Here is a 24,302-nt window from a genome sequence, read left to right as displayed (position 1 = left end):
TGAGATTCGGAAGTGAAGGGCTAGAGGGCACACCCTCAGCACATTGCTGGGCAGATGCTCGGGGCACACCCTCAGCACATTGCTGGGCAGATGCTCGGGGCACACCCTCAGCACATTGCTGGGCAGATGCTCGGGGCACACCCTCAGCACATTGCTGGGCAGGTGCTCGGGGCACACCCTCAGCACATTGCTCGGCAGGTGCTCGGGGCACACCCTCAGCACATTGCTGGGTAGGTGCTCGGGGCACACCCTCAGCACATTGCTGGGCAGGTGGTCGGGGCACATCCTCAGCACATTGCTGGGCAGGTGCTGGGGCGGCAGAACACAGGCTGGGCAGGTCAGAGGAGTGCTTTGTGTCAGTCAGTCTTCTCTCTATGGTACCTTCGGCTTCAGTGTAAAAGCTCTTACTGCTTATAACAAAACCATGTTCCCTTTCCTGATCTCCAAAGTAGAAGAGTAAATGTTATTTTTGAAAACTATTTTTCAAATGTTCAAAAATGTCTTCCATATAAATTTGTTGTGTTAACTAAAATAAGCCACTTGTAAATGAATGCCATTTTTATTTAACTATAAACACTCCTTATTTTATTATTCCTTCCATCTATTTATTTTTCCCAGGGAAGCAACTTATTTTCATGTCAGTGGGAAACAATCACACATTTGTAGACAGCCATAGAAGATTTGGATTGTGAACACAATCTCTTGTCTCCATTACTAAAGGACTGAACTAGACACTGATGATCATTTGTACATGCCCCTCATTTCTCCATAATGTTTTCATTAGATAGACATAGGCTTTTTATTTAATATTGGAATTTTGTTCTTTTCATATTTTGAAAAGTTACTATCAGGTTATTGAATTATTTTATTATGTAGGTGAAAAATTATATGAAATAAAAATCTTAGAAGAAACACATAAACAAGAAGTCACTCGTCTGCAGAAGCGGTTACAGTGGTACGCCGAGAATCAGGAGCTTCTAGATAAAGATGCAGCTCGTCTCCGAGAGGCCAATGAAGAAGCTGAGAAGCTGAAACTCGAGGTACTTTTGTACGTGAGCCTCTGGCTGTGGTGCCACTCTGTGGGGCTTTGTCACTGGTCCCTTACCGTTTGTGTTTTGTCCCCTGAACTGGAGATGAGTTCAGGGACTTGTACCTGCTCCGCCATGGTCCTACATGCCTAGCTCCAAACTCTAAAGTCTGAACTTACAGCTAGTTTGGGTTTGGGTTTGAGTTTAGATGATTAGTCTTTTTAGATAGACTGTAGATAAACACCAGCTGCTTATCACAGCCTGTGGGGACCACATGGCCTGACCAGGAGGGGCCTGCCTCAGCACCTCCTCTGTGACACTCCATGCGTTGACTCCCTCCGGCCACACCCGCAGCTCCTCCAGACTCATCCCACTTGCTGCCTTGTCCGTGATTTTTCATTCCCTCCTCCTCAACAAAACTCAAGTTTCTATTCTTAGAACTTCCTCCCCACCCCCGACCCTGCTTTTCCTTTCACTCCATTCTGTTTTGCTGATAGCACCTGCCTCTCTGTAAAGTGATTTTTCTTTACTTGTTGGTGTACTTGGCTTATCAACCATCTGCCTCTACAAGCGCAAGGATCCAGATTCTCTTGTTTGCTGGCATCTTCTGCCCCCAGTGCTGCACCTTGGGGACACTTGGAACAAAGGGATAGCTCAATCCGTGTCTGTTACAGAGTTCATGAGTTAATATCATGTATCCCCCACCTTTGATGCTCTCCTGTCGTTGGAAATACACTTCTTGCCTCACCGCATCCTCCCTTTGTGGACAGATTGAAAAACTGAAAACTGAGTCTGGGAGCCCGACCACTCAGCAGAGGTTACGCTCGAAGGAAAGAGCTCTGGATGCCAAAAGAATTCAGGATCTGGAGCGGCAGGTAAGTGTGAAAGAGGAATTTTTATTGAAGCACTTTTAATACATACAGACTGAATTATTCAGGAAATCCTTAAAGTGTGTCACAGATTGCATAACCCAGGGCTCACATCTGCACAACATTAGGCTAATGCTCCCAGTCGGAAGACAGAGACCTATTGATGAGAGATCCCTTTGCCTCTCAGCTCTAGGAACCTTCTAGGGAGATGGAAGCAGATATTTAGGACATTGGGTATTGATTGTACTCCTGCTTCTTGGGAACCTGAGGCAGTAGGATCCCCCAAACCCAGGAATTCAGGGCAATCTTAGAAACATAGCAAAATGCTTTCGCTTCTTTCAGATTAGCCCATATCCTGATAAAAAATAGGTGGGAAGGGAGTACCGAAAGAAAGATCCTAGAATCTGGAAAATTGGCTAACACTCAGGAAGTGTTACAAAACAAACACGGTGCACAAAGAACGTTCAGTTTTCCGGCCCGCTGGCCATCGGCCACCGGGCATCACAAAGATTCATCTCAAGGTCACTGTAGCAAGAAGACTTCATTACACACTTCCTGAGGAACTTCTTAAGATGAAGAATCTTTTACTGAAGTAGCTTTGGAAGGATACAGACAATTTCCTTTTATTTTTAAAGATTCTCTGTAGCATTTATATTCGCAACTAAATATTAAAGTATGATGTTTCTAGCCTTTGGTGAGGGAAAGGACTTGTGTAGTCACCTCCTGGTACTTAAGCAGACGGCTATTATTTCATCACAAATCCAAGACTGTGAGGTCATCACGGAGCTGAGTGGTTTTAGGAGGAAGAAAACTAAGTAAAAATTCAGCTTTGTTACTTTCGCAGGACCTTTTCTGGTTTTAAGAGATACGGCTTAGTAATTTGGTGTCAGAGCCAAGAGAAGACCAGGACAAAAGTGTCTTGAAGAGTGAGAGGTACTTTAAAGTGAGTGTAGTGTGGGATTGTGCTCGGATTGTCTTTGGGGCATAGAGTTCCCATTGCCCCGTGTAGAAACAGCTGTCCAGAACTGGGAGAGGACAGAGACAAAGGAATAAGTCCATTAGATGACCTCCTAAGGAGAGACCATGCCCAGCTGGATGTGTAGGAGTAAAGAAATGGATGCTTAGCCTGTGTGTGAGACTTCCAGCGGTGGGGCTAGGGAGCTAGCTGCCTGGGTCATTAAAGTGTTTGCTATGCAAGCATGAAGAGGTGAGTTCAATCCTTAGGGCCTCCAGAGACAGCCGGGCACAGTAGCATACGGGTGTCATCCCAGCAAAGCAGGGAACAGAAACAGAGGAGCCCTGGGGTGTACTGTGCACCTAGCCAGCAAGCCCAGTACACAAGCCCCAGACACCAGGGAAAACTCCTATTAAGAACCTGTCTCCTAAGACTGCTCCTGAGGAACAGCACTCCAGGCTGACAGGCTTATGTCTGCCAGTGCAGGTGCATATCCACACTGTCTCCCCACCTCTCCCATCCCCGGGTGGGGCTCCATGTTGGCCAGAAATGCACTGTTTAAAAGTCACACTCTTTGATTAAACATTTGTCCATTATCCATCTTAGTGTATATCTTTGAAAATATTCTCTGATAATATTTTTAGTTAGGTTACTACATGTACATATCTGAATGCTTACTTATTCTGTGTCCTTGAGCACTTCTTTTTAAAGAGTTTATGCCTGAACATCTGCCTTATAGCCAGAGTATATCACAGTATAGTTAGAATCATTTCAAACCATGTTCTGAAATAGATACTTGTAAGTAATATGTATTTTCTATAGAACGTAAGTAAGAATTAGGCTAATTGGATGTACTTTATAAGAAAAATTTACATTATATCTATTCATACTTTTAATGGACTATTTCATAGTTTAACTGTCATGATATGACATTTTTATATTAATTTAAAATACTTTAATCTAGTTCTCTTTTTAATATTTGTGGCATGTATATCTAATTCACTCAGATAACTAATTTGTTAATACCAGAGGAAACAGATCTGAATGTTGTCCTGGTGAAATACATTTCTAATATGTGACTGGATAGCTCTCAGTTGATAGCATACCATGAGTGTAGGGCATTTAAAGAAACAGTAATGCGGGTTGGGAATTTAGCTCAGTGGTACAGCGCTTGCCTAGCAAGCACAAGGCCCTGGGTTCGATCCTCAGCTCAAAAAGAAAAAAAAAAAAAAGAGAAATAGCAGTGCTTACTGCTGGCTTTGCAGATGGCAGTCTAAAATTTCTACTATGAGTTGTGTTGTCTGCTAATAGGATTTTGCGCTCCAGCAATTAGGAAAGTTCGTCTTTTTTTAGATCAGTTCATACTAAAAGTCAGTATTTATCAGTGTTCACTGTATGCTGCCACTCTGCAAAGGCTTATCAAGAGGAAAGTGAGTTGATCCTCCTTGTGTGAATCCTGAGAGTTAATATTGTTGCTGTCTTTGTTTTACCCATAAAGCAAGAAATTTGGATTGAGGGGGCCGAGGTCCTCTTGTGAGGACCACGGTAACCAGACATGACCATAACCATTGTGCTGCATTGTACCTCAGATATGTATTATTGCATGCTCGTGGACTAGGGAAGTGTTCAAACAAAGACTGTTGGGTTTAATACATAGCTTACAGAATGTCATGGCCGCAATACCATTTTAAAGCAGGTGATACCAAGCTGCAGTTTCCATGCATTGGGGCACAGCACTCACTTACAGAAACGTCTTAAGTATGTCATTGGTTTTTAGGTGGAGTGAAGCAGTCTTTTATGAAGACATTAAGAAGGTCATTTTAGGAGAGGGAAAGATGGCTTCTGCAGTTCAGAGCACGCGCTGCTCTTGCACAGGACCCAGGTTTGATTCCCAGCACCCATGTGGCAGCTTACCACAGTCTGTAACTCTAGTCCCAAGAGGACTCAATGCCATCTTCTGACCCGCAGACAATGCATGTACCTGGTGCTCAGACAAAGCACCCATACATGTGTTTTTTTTTTTCTTTTAAAGGGTAATGTTGAGTCTCCTTGGCAGGGATGGCTGGCATCCTAGACAGGCAGGTACTCAGGCAGTTCTGTGTCTGCGGTAGTGTATCGCCTGCGCTGTGCAGATCAGTACTGGGAATGTTGTCACATGAAGTGGTCAGCAGGCAGACAAGAGCCATGCACTCCAGACGGCTATTACCAATAGAACAGAAAGGCCGAATGAAGGTGTGCTTTCAGTGACTGTAAGATCTCTGTAAGTTGAACAGGTTCATTAGCTGTTACAAGGTGATCTTTTGAAGTGACTGCATTCCTGTGCCTTTGACTCAGCATAGAGGATGTAAACATCCTCGACGTGAATGGTGTAGCATAATCTAAGCTTAGATATTAAACTGCTTCTTCATGTATATTTGTCAGCTTACATATGTTTAACATGTTTTCATAGGTTAAAGAAATGGAAGGAATTCTGAAGAGAAGGTACCCCAACTCTTTACCTGCTTTGATACTGGCTGCCTCGGCCGCTGGTGATTCAGTAGACAGAAATACAGTGGAGTTTATGGAAAGAAGGATAAAAAAGTTAGAAGCCGACCTGGAGGGCAAAGATGAAGAAGCCAAGAAAAGCCTCCGCACCATGGAACAGCAGTTTCAGAAGATGAAGGTAAGTGCAGGGTAGCGGAGATGGAGCACAGGAGCAGGTTGTTCCCAACCCCCACTTTAACCAACAGCTCTGAGCATCCCTGCCCACCAGTGTGGTTCCACAGAAAAGAAATCTAGGTCCACCGTGTCTTCTTGAGCTCTGTCAGCAGCTCCTTTCTATTACAGACAGAATAATCAAGCATAAGATATCTTTTTTAAATTAATTTGTTTTATTTATTTTATATCCAGGCCTCAGTTTTCCTTCTCCCAGTCTGTCCCTGCCACCCCCAGCCCTGTCTCCACCCCTCAGTCCACTCCTTGAGTTCTGTTTAGGAAGGGGCAAGCCTCCCATTAGTAGCAACAAAACATGGCATATCAAGTTGCAGTAAGACTAAGCACCTCCCCATGTGTTAAGACTGGGCAAGGTGACCCAGTATGAGGAGTAGAATCCCAAAAGCCAGTAAAAGAGTCGGAGACTACTCCTGTTCCCACTGTTAGGAATCCCACAAGAGGACCAAGCTACACAACTGTAACATACATGCAGAGTACCTAGGTCAGTCTCATGCAGGCTCCCATTGGTTCAGTCTCTGTGAGCCACTGTGAGCCCAGGTTAGTTGATTCTGTGAGTTTCTTGTGGTTTCCTTGACACCTCTGCCTCCTACAATCCTTTCTCCCCCTCTTCTGCAGGATTCCCCAAACTCCACGTAATATTTGACTGTGGGTCTGCATCTGATTCCATCAGTTGCTGGATGAAGCCTCTCTGATGACTATTGAGCTAGGTACCAATCTGGTCACAGGAGAGGGCTAGTTCAGGCTGTGTATCTTCTATTGCTTCAAGTCTTAGCTGTAGTCATCCTTGTAGATTCCTAGGAGATTCCCTTGCCTTAGGTTTTTACCTGACCCTGAAATGCCCACCACTTTCCAGTATCTTTCAGTACTCTCTCCCTCTGTCCCCTCCCCATAACCTGATCACTCATGTTCCCATCCCCACCCTCCTTCAGTCCACTCATAAAATCTCTTCTATTTCCCATCCCCGGGGAGATCCAGGCATCCCCCCATGAATGTTCCTTTTTCCCTTGTCTCTCTGTGTCTGTGGTTTGTAGCCTGGTTATCCTTTATTTTACAGCTAATATCCACTTAAGAGTGAGTACATGCCATGTTTGGTTTTTCTCTATCTGGGTGACATTTTTCTAGTTCCAAACAGCTGAGTAATACTTCATTGTATTGATGTACCACATTTTCTTTATCCATTCCTTGGTTGAGGGACATCGAGGTTGTTTCCAGGTTCTGGCTATTACAAATAAAGTTGCTATGAATATAGTTGAGCAAGTGTCCTTGTGGTATGACTGAGCATCCTTTGGGTATATGCCCAAGAGAGGTATAGCTGGTTTTTATGGTAGATTGATTCCCAGTTTTCTGAGAAACCACCACACTGACTTCCAAAGTGGCGGAACAAGTTTGCACTCCCACCAGCAGTGGAGGAGTGTTCCCCTTGCTCCACATCCTCTCCACCATGGGCTGTAGCTTGTGTTTTTGATCTTAGCCATTCTGACAGGTGTAAAATGGTATCTCGGAGTCATTTGGATTTACATTTCCCTGATGGCTAAAGATGTTGAACATCTTAAGTGTTTATTGGTCATTTGATATTCTTCTGTTGAGAATTTTCTGTTTAGATCTGTACCCCATTTTTAAATTGGATTATTTGGTTTGTTGATGTCTGGTTTCTTGATTTCTTTATATATTTTGGAAATCAGCCCCCTGTCAGATATGGGGTTGGTGAAGATTTTTTCCCATTCTGTAGGCTGCCATTTTGTCCTATTTACAGTATCCTTTGCCTTACGGAAACTTTTCAATTTCAGGAGATCCCATTTCTTAATTGTCAATCTTAGTGCCTGTGCTATTGGTGTTCTGTTCAGGAAGTTGTCTCCTGTGCCAATGTGTTCAAGGCTATTACCTACTTTCTCTTCTGTTAGGTTTAGTGTATCTGGATTTATGTTGAGGTCTTTGATCCACTTGGACTTAAGTTTTGTGCAGGGTGATAGATACAGATCTATTTGCATTCTTCCACATGCTGACATCCAGTTAGACCAGCACCATTTGTTGAAGATGCTTTATTTTTTTCCATTGTATAATTTTGGCTTCTTTGTCAAAAATCAGGTGTCCATGGGTATGTGGCTTTACATCTGGGTCTTCAATTCAATTCCATTAATCCACCTGTGTGTTTTTATGCCAATACCATGCAGTTTTTATTACTATAGCTCTGTAGTAGAGCTTGAAGTCAGGGATGGTGATACCTCCAGAAGTTCTTTTATTGTACAAGATAGTTTTAGATATCCTGGGTTTTTTGTTTTTCCACATGAAATTGAGTATTGTTCTTTCAAGGTCTGTAAAGAATTATGTTGAGATTTTACTGGGGATTGCATTGAATCTGTAGGTTACTTTTGGTAAGATAGCCATTTTTATTATGTTAATCCTACCGATCCATGAGCATGGGAAATCTTTCCATTTTCTGACATCTTCTTCAATATCTTTCTTCAATGACTTAAAGTTCTGCACAAGATATCCTTATGTACTCCTGTCAGTATTAGAGTCAGAGGAAAATAAGTCAGGAAAAATAGATTAAAACACCTCTGCTGTATGTTCAGAAGCAAAAGAGAGGACACACTGGTGTTGTCGAAATATTTCCACTAAAGTTAATCTAGTCGTGGGTGTGGGTAAAGAGATGAGGCAGAGGCACCCACCTCAGAGGTGGGATGGGTTACTGAAAGCATCCTTCCCCTGGAATTTAATTCCTAGATTCTCCATTCTTCTGTGGAACAGTAAATCAAAACCTAAGTGCCAAAACAGACCAAGAATGAAACAGGTCATGGTGTATCCACTATGCTCTTCTTCTGCAGCCCAGCTTGGCTAAGGCAGGTTTTCTACAAGTTGTAGCTGGAGTTCTTCTCTCCATCTCCTGCCAACCACGCCCCCCCCTGCAGTCCCACAACCCACGTGTAAAATAATCACCCACACGCTTCTGTTACTTACAAACTGTATGGCCGTGGCAGGCTTCTTGTTATCTACTTCTTCTATCTTAAATTAACCCATTTCTGTTAGTCTATACTTTGCCTCGTGGCTTGTGGTTTACCTGTACCTTACATCTCGCTTGTCATGGCGGCAAGTGTCTCTCTGCCCCAGCCTTCCACTTCCCAGAATTCTCTTCTCTCTTGTCCTGCCTGGCTACTGGCCAATCAGTGTTTTATTTATTAACCAATCAGAGCAACACAATCCACAGCAACAAGTACCGCTTTGTGAGAGTGGTGCACCCCGGGGCTGTGGGGTCCCCGTCTTTGTGAGAGAGAGTGGTGCACCCCGGGGCTGTGGGGCCCCATCTTTGTGAGAGTGAGTGGTGCACCCCGGGGCTGTGGGGTCCCATCTTGGTGAGAGTGTTGCACCCTGGGGCGGTGGGGCCCCGTCTTTAAAGTCTTTTAGTGCTGCTTTGCAAGCCTGTTGCACCCGGCTCTGATTAACTCCTTGATTTTTGTAAGTGTTCACTCCAGCTCCATCAGGCTCCTTCCTCTTGCCCTCGTTTAAGTGGTAGTTCTGGGGATAGACTCAGGGCTTTGTATATGCTAGTCGGGTGCTCTATCCACTGAGCTACAGCCCAGCCCCATGCATATCCATGTTTGTTGATAACCCTTGAACAGTTTCTGTGTGATCACATTAAATACTCAGACTAGATATTTAATAACTTTTAATCAATTAATCACTAATTAAAATACTAGGAGGATCAAGTGTCATCTTACCATATATACCTAGATACATACCTACTACCACACAAACATTCAACTAAATGATTATAATTATTCTTATTTTTTTTTTCCAGAGCTGAGGACCGAACCCAGGGCCTTGTACTTTGATAGGCAAGTGCTCTACCACTGAGCTAAATCCCCAACTCCAATTATAATTATTCTTAACAGTTCACTGAACAAGTAGGGACTCTCAAGTATGAGCTCTAACCTACTGCCCTGTTTCTGGGTATATAAGCCTACCTCCTCTAAGTTTCCTCCTCCTACAGTTCCCACCCCCATTCCATTCCTGCCCTTCTTCCTTTCATCTCTGATTTTCAGTAGACACTGACATTCAACATATCCCCTTCTGCTCCTAGGCAGCTCTGTATCTGCTTACCCCATGTTTACTCAGGACATCTCCATGCAGTCTCCCGCCTTCCTCCAGTCCCTGGTAGTCAGCGCTGCCTCCGCCACTGTACCGTGTAGCTTTCCTGCAAGTGTCATAAGACATGGCAGCTGTGCATTGCTTTCCTCCCCCAGACCATTATCTATTCGAAATCACAGCTGAAGGTCATTGGAACCAAGCACAGTGCCTGCTATAAAGTTGTAGCTCAGTAAATACTCATAAATGAGCAAACACTGGTACCTGACTCCAAATAGAATAAACTGTTTATTCTTTGTATTTCATTTTGCACTAAAGGTCCAGTATAAAAGTTCTCAGCTGTTGCATTCCCCGTTTTGATGATGTACTGTTCTCAGCAGGTAGAAGCCAGGAGATGGATCATAGGTTCAAGGCCAGCAAGACCCTCTCTCCAAACCCAAACCAAATGGAAAACGTACTATTTCTCAGACACTTCAGTACCTCCAGTTGCTTTACAAGTTTATACTCTGGATATGACAGCTTGCATGGAGAAGCGGCATCACAGGCTAACATTAATTGAATTAGTTTAACAGCATAAAGTATCAAAACCATCGCTTTACTAAGCCTCAACTGTTTTTTTCTTTTTGAGAGAGGGCCTCGGGTATCTCAGGCTGGCCTTGAACTCACTGTAACCCCAACAGATCTTAAACTCCTGACCCTCATACCACCACCTTTTCAAGTTCCAGGCCAGCGCCACTATGCACTGCTCTTAAACTTACTTTAAAATGCTAACTAAGCACCTGAGGGCTGCATAAGCACATGTGTTATCTGATATATATGAATCAATTTTTAAATGATATAGTTACACCCTTCAGAGAATAAGCACTCAATACATCCGATTTTCAAAGAAAGTTGAAGACATAAGACTGTTTGAGTGTTTGGGCAGAGGACTCTCGCAGGCTTTCTGTTAGTAATGATGTGTTTAACGGGGTTTTGATAGGACCTGATTCTTTCCTCAGATCCAGTACGAACAGCGGCTGGAGGAGCAGGAGCAGCTGCTTGCCCACAGACTGAAGGAAGCGCCACAGAACCAGCGCAACAGCTCATCCAGGCTTAAGGCCCTTGAGACAGAACTGGGGGAGGTAAAGGAAGCCCATCAGGTCACCGTAAAAAAGCTGGAAGCAGAAATCGATGTGCTTAAGCATCAGAACGCCGAGTTAGAACACAAGAAGGGTGACAAGGAGGATCAGGACCTCCAGTCCTTAGAATTGCAGGTAGAGCAGGCGCACGCGAAAGCACAGCTGGCGAGACTCAACGAAGAACTGGCCGCCAAAGGGAGAGAGATCCAAGACCTCTCGAGAACTGTGGAGAGGCTCCAGAAGGAGCGGAGGATGATGCTGTCCAGGCAGAGCCCCAGGAGCAGGGAGGAAACGTCCGCCAAAAGGCCAAAGAAAGAAGTTCTGCACCCAAACAGAGGGAATGCAAATTCCTTCCCTGAAACCCTAGATGCCAAACTGTACCACCCCCACACCTTTACTGACTCTGATGTTTCGGAGGTTCTACAAGAAAACTATAGATTGAAAACAGAGCTAGAGGGGTTGGTTTTAGAGAGAGATAAGCTGAAGATGGACTCGGAAGCAGCAGTGTACCAATTTGAAAACTCCATGAGAAGGTAAGAGGTTAAACTGTTCCTCAGTACATGGGAACACGGCTTTTTTAATTATAAGGCACATTTTCTCATTTTAGGAAACTGTGGTTGGTTGATTGCTAGAATGCTGGCCAAGCATTCATAGAACCCTGAGTTTGATCCCCACTACCACAGAAACAGGGTGTTGAGTGCACCCATGGCCTCCTAACACACAACACTTGGTAGAAGCTGGAGAATCGAAAGTCCAGAGTCATTCTTAACTACGTAACAAGTTAGAGGCCAGCTTGGGATACATGCGACTTGACTTAAAAAATAATTTATTATATTATGTGTATGTAGTGGTAGTAGTATGTGAAGGTAGAGGATTTTCAGTGTAGGATTCTCTACCTGATGAAACACCAGATTCTGATAAACTGAAACCTCCATGCCAATCCAAGCCATGTCTTTTGGGTGGCGGGCAAGTTTCTTCTTCACTCATAAACTAGTTCTTACCCCCCAGGCTCCCATGCCTGTCTATGATTGCTAACTATTAATTCCAACTGCCAGTCAGTTTTGTCTCCTTTATTGCTTGAGTTCATTGTTTATAGGATACTGCCTATAAATGTTCCCACCCGTACCACCCTCCTTTCTGTACTAAGAAGTACATCATACTTTCCTACCCTATCTTCATTTCTTTCTCTCCCAGTCATCTTGCTTTTAATATATATAAATATGTATATTAATAAATATGTGTGTGTATATGAAATGCTGTCATAGTCATCTGCTCAATGTGTCCTTCAGTAACTCCCCACTTCCTTAAATATCAATACTACATTTCTGTGCTTGGCATTTCAAATCCCATAGGCACGCTCATATTATCTCTGTGCCTAACTTGCCCAGTTTCCTTGTGCCTCTTGCTCAGTTGTTTGAAGTTTTGCTTCTTCCACAGAATGCTTCTTGTACATCTCATCAAATTGCCTGCTCCCACCCACAACTCCTACAGAAGCATTAGTTATCACCAGCCTTGTAGCTCCCAAAGAACAGAGAGAAAATTGTACTGCCCTTGCATGCCCATGCCTGCAACTACCTGCTTTCGCTCAGCAGGATAAGCAGGGGAGTAGCACCCACAATGCTTATTTTATTGATTGATTGACAGCAGTGTTAGCACCTAGGTCAACATGGCAGCACCATATTGAAACCAGTTTCTCCAGAACTGGAGAATATAGCTTCAGATGGAGGAGAGTAGAAGGCTCAAATTTTAAACTCCATTTGTGCTTAACTTGATCTCAGGCTAGACTGTTTATAGATTTGTACCCGTGGTATGACCTCTGTGTGTCACTTTTGTAAACCCATTACTCTTACAAAACGTAGAAAATGCTAGCCGATAAGTGATTGGAGGAGCTCAGAGCATGCTGTTGAACACACCTCACTTGCAGTCAGTAGTAATCCCCTTGACTGCCTTCTTTCCCTCTGTTTGGGCTTCCTGAGTTAGAGGTGTGAGAGCCACTCTGCATGTTATCTTGTGTTTGTTCCATAGGGTCAAGGACGACACTGCAGCACACATCGCGTCCCTCAAAGAGTCTCATCAGAGGGAAATAGAGAAACTCCTTTGCCAGAATGCAGTAGAAAACTCCTCTTCCAAAGTAGCTGAACTGACTCGAAAAATCACAACTCAAGAGGTAGCTGGTCCTTCTTAGACGTTAATAGTGTGTTTTTAAGACTATTGCTAGAGCATGATTTAATTTGGAAATGTTTTAACTTCATTTTTTCAACTTGATGATACAAATGGAAAATTATTGACTTTATTTTTACACATATAGAGGAGATACCATTACCATATTTTTAACATTTTACCTTAAAGTTACGCCCTATCAATAAGTGTCTATACAGACTTGTCCCTACATTTCTCAGCTCTTCCCTCTCCATAAGCTGTCACAGTTAGCTGAGGTATATGTCTAGCTGAGTGGAACCTTATCACTTGAACTTGCATGTTGACCTTCCTCCCTTCACCCCAAGTCCCAAATGAGAAGTGGCTGTCCTCACACATTCTTCCTGCTTCTTACCTTTCATCATGGAACAAATAATGGCCCCAATCACTGAGGCACTACTGCTAAAGAAGTGAACAGAGACATACAGCTCCAGCCCATGGGAAGCACAGCCTTCCAACATCTGTGATGGGGAGTGCTGACAACCCATCAGTGTTTCCTTCTTGCCTGATGGGCACATCATCTACTCAGACTGAAAAGAGCTGCCCTGTAGCCGTTTTTTGTACTATTAGGAGGAAAACAGAACTGTTTTTAAAAACAGGAAACATAAGCAGTAGTGAATGAGGCTGAGTGTTTATTTTGCTCCTCATCCTTCCTGGAGGTTTTTATCTTCATAAGACAAGCTTTAGGAGAGGCTTCAAGAAGTTACTGCCATCTCTCCCACCTGTAACCACTTCCCACCATTATAATTAGAAACAAATTGGGGAAATTTAAATAGGGACAGGTTATTGAGTATTTTTAAGTCATTATAAATTCTCAGATGTAAAAGTGTTGTTAAACCTTTTGAGAAATGCCCTATTACAGTGCATGTTGAAGCACTTGGGGGATGAAATGTAAGGAAGTTGGGACAGTCTCATAATGCAGTAAGAAGTATTTTAAATGCTTTTCTAAAGTATTCTTCAAAGTATCACCCAATGTAGCCCTGCAGATCCTGGCCAGGTGTCAGAGGCAGCTGCCATTGCACCAAAATGATTAGCAGGAATAGTCTGGGACAGTGAGAGAGCAGTATTGTTCTAATACCACAGTAACACAGATAACGTGTTTTCCTGATATGATAAATGTAGTATAATTCCATGGAATTCCAGGTTGCCACCTGCTCATTGGAACAGTGAAGGTGTAGTGTCACAGAGTAAAGAGCTAGACATTCCACACGTTCTTAGAATATCTGATGGAAATCTGTTCATGGATTCCAATTCCTTTGTCTAAAATTATGATCTGACATTTTTAGTTCAGAGATTATGACTATTATCTTTATTTAATAATCTAACATCCTTCTTAACCACAAAGTATGAAGATAATACTATCCACTTACAAACTCACACTGTACTGAGGTTTGCTTCTAAAGGCTTACTTCAGTCTTAGTTGGCTTATATTAACTACATAGTATTCAAGGGGGAGCCTTATGAACCAAATTCTTCTCCCAACCCTGCTCAGCTTCCAAGATCAGACAAGGTCATGAGCATTCCGGGATGTGTGGTGGTAGACTAACCTTACTTGTCCTATTTCCTAGGTACTTATAAAACATTTCCAAGGTCAAGTTAATGAGCTGCAGGGTAAACAAGAATCCCTTGCACTTTCTCAAGTTCGAGAAGAAATCCTACAGAAACAGGTAAGAAATAAAAATTATTGGACTAAATAAGTTTTTTTTAGGGATTTCAATCATGTTAATATATGTAGAGATTTTTTCAAACAATGCCCACACTAACATAACTTAGAAGTCTGTCAGTGTAGAAAAATCATTAGTAACTGCTTTCTAAAAGTAATCAGTCTAGATATGAAAACCCGAATCTGTTTTAATGTGACTTATACAATCAACCTTCGTGCATCTTTAACTAGGAAGTCTTGTAGCTTAACTTGTTTATAGTACAGGCTTCCTGAGCCTGCTAAAGAGGCAGCCTCCTCAAAATCCAAAGTTCCTCCCCTTGGCTGAAGACCTGTTACTACACAGGTGGTGAGAATTGTATTTCTGGAGAAATTGTTTCAAGTCACTGTGGAACGTAGGTGGACTCCAGCTGAACCTATAGATGCATTCACAACTATTCCTAGATGGGACTTTGGCAGCACCAACCAAGCAACAAAGACAGAGACGCCAACGGCCCCTAATGGACCTGAAGCCAGCAGAGAGAGGGGATAATGCTTGGTGGTCTATCCCCAGTCCCTCTTGTAGATGGAAATTTCTCTAGTCCTGCTTTGCCCAGCAGTCCAGATGAATGGTCCCGCAGCGCTTATAAAATAATCACTCAGAGTCTTATATTACAAACTGTGTGGCCTATGGCGTCAGCTTCTTGCTAGCTAGCTCTTTCATCTTAAATTAACCCATTTCTATAAATCTATATGTTGCCACACGGCTGTGACATTACTGGTCTGCTTTGCCACGGCGTTACCGGTCTGCAGGCATCTTGTTGGTCCTTCAGTGGCTTACATCTCTCCTGATTCCACCCTTCTTCCCTCTGTATCTCTGCTTGGATTTCCCACCTGGCTGTAAGCTTTCTTGCCATAGGTCAAAACAGCTTTATTTATCTTTAAATCAGAAATTAAAGAGAGACCAAAGGGTCGTTGCATGGTGATATAGCAGACTGATTTACCAGAAGACACAACAGTTGTAAAGGTGTAGCTACTCAGCACAGAACCACTGAAGTCCATAAAGCCAAAGGGACAGACTCCAGTGCTGACTAGTCATGTAGTCAGGACACCAGCAAAAAAACATGAACTGAAACACTATGGGGCAAACATTCTCCAAGGTAAGTCGTGCATTAGGCCACAAGTCAAGTCTCAGTATTTTCAAAAATTATACTCTTATTATATAGCCTTAGACCACACATAAAACTACATGTCAACAACAAAAACAAAAAAAAAAATACACAAAATGTGGAAAATGAACAAATAATGACGCATTGTAAAGCGAAGAAGTTAAAGAGAAATCAAAAACTCACTCCGGAAACATGAAGTGAAAGGACAACATGGAATTCTGCGCCGCAGCAAGAGCACTGAGAGCTTGTAGAGGGCAAATGTACACATCAGAGAGAAAGCGTGCAGAACCAAGACGAAAGAGTCCTCCAGTGCTTTCTTGACAAAACACAAAACTGACAAACCTTTAATTAGACTTGCCAAGAAAAAAAATCAAAGACCAAAAGGGGGAGATTTTTACTGATCTGACCCAGTTAAAAAGGACCATAAGGAAATGCTATGTATAATTATATGGAAAACTGGTAAGCCCAAAAGAAATGGATGAACTCCCACATGCAAACACACCAAAACTGAGTCAAGAAGTTTGGAATGTAAGTAGAACACGAAGAATAATTCAGGCGGAGCAGTAATTTAGTCTGCTGCCTAAAACTGAGAACCCAATGACCCAGGTTTCTACAAAAGGTTTATTTTAAAAATTCCTCCAGTTCCTTTGAAAATAATCCAAGAAACTGAAATGAAGAAACTCTGCTAACCTTGTTGTGAAGCCATTACAGTGATACCAAAACCAAACGACAAAATATGGGAACTGCAGCCCTGTATCTGCACTGAGTATAGATGCAGAAATTGTCAAGAAAATGCTGGCCAACTGAATTCAAGAGCACATCACAGTGCTCAGACACAGCAATGCTCAGACACAGTGATCACAGTGATCACAGTGCTCAGACACTGCAGTGCTCAGACACGGTGATCAGCTGAAACTCTGGCCAGAGATGCAAGAATGTTTTGGCTTGATACAAAACAGTAAACATGATAAAACACCCCATGGGATGAAAGTTTTTTCCTTAAAGTCTGGACCAAAACAAAAAGATAGCCACTGTCCCTGCTCTTACTTAGTAATATAATCCTGACAAAAGAAACAGAAGTCATCCAGCTTGAAAAGGAAGAAGTAGATTTGTATTTGCAAATGATGTGGCATTATATGTTGAAAGCCCTACATTCTCCATTAAAAAAAAAAAAAAACTGTTAAGTGATTTTAAAAAATTCAGAAAAATTACAGGACCCAAAAATCACCATACAGGGACTGGAAGGATGGCTGTGCACTTAAAAGCACTTGCTGCTCTTCCAGACCTGAGTTCAAATCCCAGCACCCACATGGTGGCTAACAACCATTTGTGACTCCACCTCCAGTGACAGGATCTGGGCAAAACACCCACTTACTGTATTAAAATAACTATTAACTATTAAAATAACTGAGGCTTCTATTGATACTATTTTATACCTACTGAGCATGGATTTAATATTCACTATATTATTTTATACTAATATTAGATGTTAGAAATTGGAAGCTATAAAATCAGCTATACTCCCACTTCCCCAAAATATATTTTGCTACACCTTTTTCTGGTTCACACAGGGGTTCAAACAGTGTAGAGGTACAGTCTTTTGTGTGTGTAGGTGCATAATTTTTAAAAGTCTTTTTTTCACCTAAGAATATATTTAAATAGATTTTTCTGTCAGTTATTTGGTCCGAATGGACAATGATAAGTACATGGATTGGTTTATTTGATTCTAATCATAACCAAGGAGTGGGTACTGTTTTTCCCATTATAAAGGTGAAATGTATACCAAGAAAATGAAATAACTTTACCATTGTTACCAGCCAGCATATAGGAAAAAATGCTAGCATTGGACCCATCAGTAGTAGAAAAATCTAGGTTCTAGAAATACTAAGGACAAAGTAGTCGGGAAAGTCCAGCTCTTGTGGCCCTTACATTCTGAGGCTGGTACCTAGAAAGTTCTTAGCACTAGCTCACTGAGGTTTGTCTATTAAGAGTTCTCCTTGACAAAGAACAATCAGACTGCAACCCACAGAACCATGGAGGCTATATATATAGCAGGGGGGGACCCTAGGAGGACTGTGGCTTATAATAAGTTTTGATTTTACTCAATTACTGGGCAAGCTCAATGAAACATTTCGCTATTAGGATAAGAATTTATACTGTATCAAGCTGATAATAGAAAAATTAACTAATTTTTAAAATAAAGAATTCTTCTTGAAGATTCAAGCAGTGGCATCTGCCTTAGGTAGGAATCCTGCCCCACCTTTTCGTCCTCCGCACCCTACAGATCCTTGGCCGTGTTAGAATTCTCATTAACGTGTTGGCTCTGAAAGACCAGGAATGTGCTACAGGTGTTGCACAAGACAGGAGTGACTTAGAATGACAGAATCATTTTCCAACCATGAAAAGTTTATGAGGAGCTGCTGATGTAGCCCAGAGGTACAGTATACGTTGGATACATGAAACCTGACTCATTCTTCAGGACTCACTCGCAAAAATAAGTTTCCAGAAATTGAAATGTTTGACCGTCCATTCTGTATATGATTATGACTCCATCAGCTTTTTGTTCAGTATTCATGCCTAGGTGTTTTTTCCTAAATAACTTAGTAATCGTTGTATAGTGTATACCATCTTCATGCCCAGCAATTAGGCTCCTCCCAAGCTTTCTGCAAAGCACCCCAGCTCAAGACCACATGTTTCTGTGGTGACTGTGATACCATCAGGATGTTCCTCATTTAAAATAGTTTGATTGCCTCTGATTTAATATGCTTTGGTATTCACTTTTTTCCCCTACTAATTTAGGTAAGTTTGAGGGAGGAGGAGGAGTATTATAAGATAGTGGGTATTCTATATAAAACATGACTGGATGTGTTAATTTATCCATCTTCATTTTCTTCTTATTGCCTTTGATACAGCAATGGTGGAATCAGATCTCTGATAGAATCTTTTATGTGGTAGAAAATGCAGTGATTGCTTCACTAAGGCTAATATAAAAGCTAGCCCCTCCATTTTATCCCTAGTGCTGTAAGAATAGCTCCATTTCTGTGTGGTGAGAAAACAGAGGTGCTTCAGTGACTAACCCCTTGAGGGCAGGACTGCTCCTTCCATCTCTCTGCATCTGGGGTCCCCAAGGAGCAGTCAATCCCACCTCCCCACCCTGCCTCCGCTCCATTCTCCTCTGACAAGCACCCTTTAGCTGTGGAGCAAATTACTAAGATTATAAAGTCGCCGAGCAGCGGTGGTGCACACATTTAGTCTCGGGAGGCAGAGACAGGCTGATTTCTGTGAGTTCAAGGCCAGCCTGGTCTACAGAGACAGATCCAGGACAGGCACCAAAACTACACAGAGAAACCTTGTCTTGAAAGAAAGAAAGAAAAAAAGTCGTGTAGGGGTCATCAGAGACTTACAAATAAAATTTGAATTCTTCCTATGCACTGAACAGTGCAGTGCTGCATGACTGAGCTGGACCCTCAGTCCTGAAAGCAGTCACTAGCTCCTGGAAGCCGAGGAAGCGCTGGACCCTCAGTCCTGAAAGCAGTCACTAGCTCCTGGAAGCCGAGGAAGCGCTGGACCCTCAGTCCTGAAAGCAGTCACTAGCTCCTGGAAGCCGAGGAAGCGCTGGACCCTCAGTCCTGAAAGCAGTCACTAGCTCCTGGAAGCCGAGGAAGCGCTGGACCCTCAGTCCTGAAAGCAGTCACTAGCTTCTGGAAGCCGAGGAAGAGCTGGACCCTCAGTCCTGAAAACAGTCACTAGCTCCTGGAAGCCGAGGAAGCGCCCACCCACTTGAACCCCGTTAACAGTCATGGGGAAGGTGGTCCAGACAACTGGAACCACAGAATGCAAGGGAGGTCAGACTGACACTTGACTTCTTGGACATGAGAGTGGCTGCTATTAATTTCTCGATGAATCCAAGGTGCCACTTGAGAATTTTATACAAATATTCTTGATTTTCCAGATTATCTCTTTGAAAACAATTGTTTCCTTGTGGTTGTGACTTTTCCATTCCCACTTCAATTGCAGATTACAAAACTCTTGGATGAATTGAAAGAAGCCAAAGAAAACCACACCCCAGAGATGAAACACTTCATGGGCTTAGAGAGGAAGATCAAGCAGATGGAGATGAGGCATAAGCAGAGGGAGCAGGAGCTCCAGCAGGTGAAAGGCAGGGGTGTGTGCAGCCTGCAGGTGAAAGGCAGGGGTGTGTGCAGCCTGCAGCACTTTACTAAGCACCTTCCCTTGCTGTGACTTTTACATCTCTACCAAACACTTCAAGTGTTCCCATTTCCGCTTATTTGTGTTTTATGTGTATGGATACTTTTTCTGCATGTGTGTCTGCACCCCAGAAAAGACATCACACCCCATGGGACTATATTTCTTGATGATTGTGAGCCGCCATGTGGGTGCTGGGAATTGAACTCAGGACCGCTTGAAGAGCAGACATTGTTCTTAACCACTGAGTCACCTCTCCAGCAACCCCACCCCCTTCATTGTCTTTTTAATTCCTTAAAAGTATAGCTTTGCAGAAAAAGTAAGACTTAAAGTCTCAAATACTTTAATATTGATGTGCCTTATATTTTGAGAGAGAAAACTTATGTCGTTAAGCACTGATGGATACCTAGTAAGTTTTACATTTATTACCCTGGGAACAATATTCCATATTCAAATCATTTCACATGCTTATAGAATTTTTATTGGAAGATGGTCATTGATGTATTACGTACCTAGCACTGGGAGCAGGCTTACTGCATTTACAGACAGAGAATGTGATGTTAGGACTGGCCTTGATGCCGACGCTCAGCTTTACCCTACAGCGGTTGGTCCACTCCAGCTGCCATGACTAAAGTCTCCTGGATTGGACTGTTGTAAAGCCTGGCCGGGTGGGTCTCTAATGAGGCTGTCTTCCTGGCTTGCAAGCTGCATTCTTGAATGACCTTTACTGGAGCAAGAAAACCCTTTGATGTGTGTCTCTTCTTATGAGGACACTAATCCTACCAGCTCAGGGCCCCATCAGTACAACCTAATTTAACCTCAATCCAAATATAGCCAAGGATTAGAGCTATGACGTGTGGTTTTGGGGGGTAATGGGACATTCAGTCTGTAAATGATAGTGAGAAACTTACATAAACCTTTGAGGTTGATCTGAGTTTCCCCCCAAGAAGCCCTTGGGTGTACCTTCAGCATCGCCCTGTTCTTTAAAACGGTTAATGTTCCTCATTTCCTCTATGAACTGGAATAACAATGTGAATTTCCGTGCTTTCAGATAATACAGCAAACACGCCAAGTAGTGGAAAGTGAGCAAAGCAAGGAGGTTGAGAAGTGGAAGAGACTGGCACAGCTGAAGAATCGGGAGCTGGACAAGTTCCGCGCAGAACTAGACTCCATGCTGGACGTCCTGCGGGAGCTGCACCGCCAGGGGGTGGTTGTGCCGGTTGCTCTTGCGGACGAAGTAAACACGGCGAAGTTTTAGTCGCAGCTTGGATCCGAGTGACCTCGTGGGAAGACAGATGAAAACGTGCCACTGTCGGGACAGCTTTTGAAAAATAAGGCTCTATTACACAGACTTGTGTGACAGCAGGAGTAGCAATGCTAGCCAGAATAAACTGCCCTGAACCCACAAGGAAAAGAACATATGTCAGTCGTGGTGTGGTTTACTGAAAACCCTTAACTGGTCACATTGGAGATGACTTACGAGCAGGTTCCATAATGTCGGAAGACCACAACTAGCAAGGTTTGTTACAGAAGGTCTCACTCCCAGGCTATAACGGAAGGAGAGCGGGGCTCGTCCTCAGCCACATTTTATAGATTAAATGTGTACTTCTCATTATCCATAGGACAAGAAAGCAGCTCTTTCTCATGAAATGGGAGAGGGATGTGAGCTGCATGCTGGGGACAGTCTCATCAACTACCAGCTGAGCTACAGAGATCTCAGTAATTTAAATGACAGTTGTGACTTCTATACAGGGAAACAGCAAGGTCTCTTGGGTGTTTTGGACCTAATATAAATTGACAACTATTGGCATGGTTTGATGTATCCATTACTAGGCCAGGTCTAGTAAATGACAGTCCTAGTTTTTGGCAGCTCTAAAATTATAAACAATATTAGAAGTTTTACCTTTTCTGTTGAAAAAGAAATACTATGTACATTAGAAAAAATAAAAATAGCTGTAGCTGATCTTTACAGTCCCATTTTTTAAAGCAGATCAGAAACGTGTGAGATGATGGTAAATCAAAGCTGCAGCCAGTTTGCCTTCAAGGATCTCTCCCAGTCTGTCGTATAGCCGCTTGCTATTCATGGAGACACACTTGGTGTCTGTCCTGGGTGCTCCTGGTCATCCCGTCCATGGAGACACACTTGGTGTCTGTCCTGGGCGCTCCTGGTCATCCCGTCCATGGAGACACACTTGGTGTCTGTCCTGGGCGCTCCTGGTCATCCAGAACACCTGGTTGCTCTTAGCCCCAGGGAGCATAAGAGCTGCATAGTAAATTTTAATTTTTAGTCACTTACAAGGAACCGTGAACTAAATCTTTAGAATATATTTTACATTAATAACACATTTTGATTTGGACTACTTTCTAGCTACATGTGCCAGTAAATGCAATTCTGAGGTAATACTTGCAAAATAGAACATTTCATAAGGGATAGATAGGTGAGTGAGTCTAGTGAAGTCATGAGCAAAGGCTGTGAAGTGTGTATATATATAGATATAGATATATAGCACCTGTTAAATACAAGTGTAATTACTGCCGTAATGCCAACATTCTGTAGTGTGTTTTCTTTCTTAGAAAGGAGTAAAAAAGCATTATCATTTTCAATTTTTTCTTGTACAACATTTCAAAGTTATAATACAAATAATTCATTTTATTATTTAGGTGTTGTGTGTTTATCAGTATACATGCCTATGAATATATAGCTTCCCACCCCACCCTGTCCTTTTGACTGATTCTGTATATGAGTCATTCAAAGTATAAAGCTGGTTCTAAAACACAAGGAAAACCTTGCAAGGTCGGTGTTGACTAGTAAGCCAAGTCCAAATACATTATTTCTGTCTGTACATGGATGCCCTTGAGGAATGGGGCTTAGCATATCCTGGAGCTGTTGCAATCTGCTGGTCCCATCCAGTCTAGACATCCTTGTCTCATAAGATGGGCTGCTGCAGTGGTCTAGAGAATGCACAGGAGAGGGTGGCATGCTTAACACCCAGTGGCTCTTCATGAAGTAATGGTGTTCAGAGGGCCCTATTTACTACTGCATGGTCCCTCAGAATCTAATTCTCTTGTTGAGCTTCATCTTGGAAACAGGTGGAGGCATCCTGCCTTTATTGGTGCAAATGTGTTTAGAGGCTAAGATGGCGTAACAGTGAGAGAGTAGTGAAGAGCATAGAACCCAATTTTTAATAGCAGTAGGATGGAGGCTATGACCCTACAGTTTGGGGTGACATGGTGTGAAGGCTCTGACAGAGCTCTGGATGTGGAGCTGCTAAATTCCAGTGCGATTTTCTTCCTTTTTGACAGTACGGGGAATCTGACCCAGAATGCCATAGATGCCAGGCAAGTGCCCTTTTTACTTTTGAGACAGTCTTGCTGTGTGTTCCAGGTTTAAGTCCGACTTGAAATCCTCCTGCCTTGTTCTCCTCAGTGCTAGGGCTACAAGTGTGTATCACCCAAGTGGGCTCCAATGAGAGCTTTTCTTTCTGATGGTGCTGCTGTTTTAGTTTTCAGACAGGATCTCATCTAGTTCAGTGCTGGGATTTGAATCCAGAGCTTTGTGCATGCAGACAAGCACTCTGAGCTACACATCCCCAGCCTGATGAACTCTATTAAGAAGTAGGCAATAGCAGCAGCTTTTCACCACAAGAGGGAATTAACCTTGCATTGACTCAAACATTAATGACCTTTTCTAAGGCAAGTGCCAAGCAAGATGATGCTGGTTTACTTTGGGGCAGAGAGCCACCAACCCTGGTTGCTTCTACACCTGTAAATGGGCTTAAATCCCAATAAGCTCCCAAAGGTGAAATACAAACTGTGACCCACAAAGAGGTGTGAGTTTTCTAATTTATACAAGTAGAACCCGAGGGATTAATGGGAAAATGCATATGAAGGAATATTAAGTTGGATCAGACCAAACATAGTGATAAGCATCCACAAAAGCAGAGATTCTGAATAAAGAACTCATCAAATTGGGGATGTAGCCCCATCAACAGAGTGCTTATCTAGTATGCACAAAGACCTGGATTCAAATCCCAGCACTGGAATAGATGAGATCCTGTCTCAAAACTAAATTTTGCATTTCAAGGACTTCTAACAGTTTGTTTGGCTGAAACATGGATCAAAAACAGCTGATAACAAACTGGAACTGTTTAGGGATAGAATGTTACCATGTAATTGTCACTTACATGTATTAATATGCTGCAAGGGTTGTGGGAGGCCAGCTCCCACCTTTTGAAGGGTTCTTATGAGAGAGGGATAAGAAAATATTACCTAGAAAGAGACCTGGAAGATAAGACAGACAAAAACACAGGACAGCTTCAGGAGGGCC

At 42.8% G+C, this 24,302-nt stretch overlaps 1 protein-coding gene across 2 annotated transcripts in view; it reads left to right on the top strand.

Moving 5' to 3' along the window:
- Cep162 (centrosomal protein 162) overlaps positions 1 to 24,302 on the top strand; it is a 71,895-nt gene extending 47,593 nt beyond the window's left edge. Inside the window, exons 20-27 of one of the 2 annotated variants that reach the window (XM_036192831.1) lie at positions 877 to 1,040; positions 1,799 to 1,903; positions 5,302 to 5,514; positions 10,646 to 11,298; positions 12,791 to 12,932; positions 14,530 to 14,628; positions 19,787 to 19,921; positions 21,027 to 24,302. In XM_036192831.1, coding sequence (XP_036048724.1) covers positions 877 to 1,040; positions 1,799 to 1,903; positions 5,302 to 5,514; positions 10,646 to 11,298; positions 12,791 to 12,932; positions 14,530 to 14,628; positions 19,787 to 19,921; positions 21,027 to 21,233 — 1,718 coding nt within the window. In that variant the 3' untranslated portion in view covers positions 21,234 to 24,302. Of the gene's footprint in view, positions 1 to 876; positions 1,041 to 1,798; positions 1,904 to 5,301; positions 5,515 to 10,645; positions 11,299 to 12,790; positions 12,933 to 14,529; positions 14,629 to 19,786; positions 19,935 to 21,026 lie in introns of both variants that reach the window. The other variant, XM_036192833.1, reaches the window with a different exon arrangement.

Source organism: Onychomys torridus, chromosome 7 (genome assembly GCF_903995425.1).
Source record: "Onychomys torridus chromosome 7, mOncTor1.1, whole genome shotgun sequence".
NCBI classification, from domain to species: Eukaryota; Metazoa; Chordata; class Mammalia; order Rodentia; family Cricetidae; genus Onychomys; species Onychomys torridus.
The sequence above is the reverse complement of the archived record's forward strand: the minus strand, read 5'-3'. Positions and strand labels throughout refer to the sequence as shown.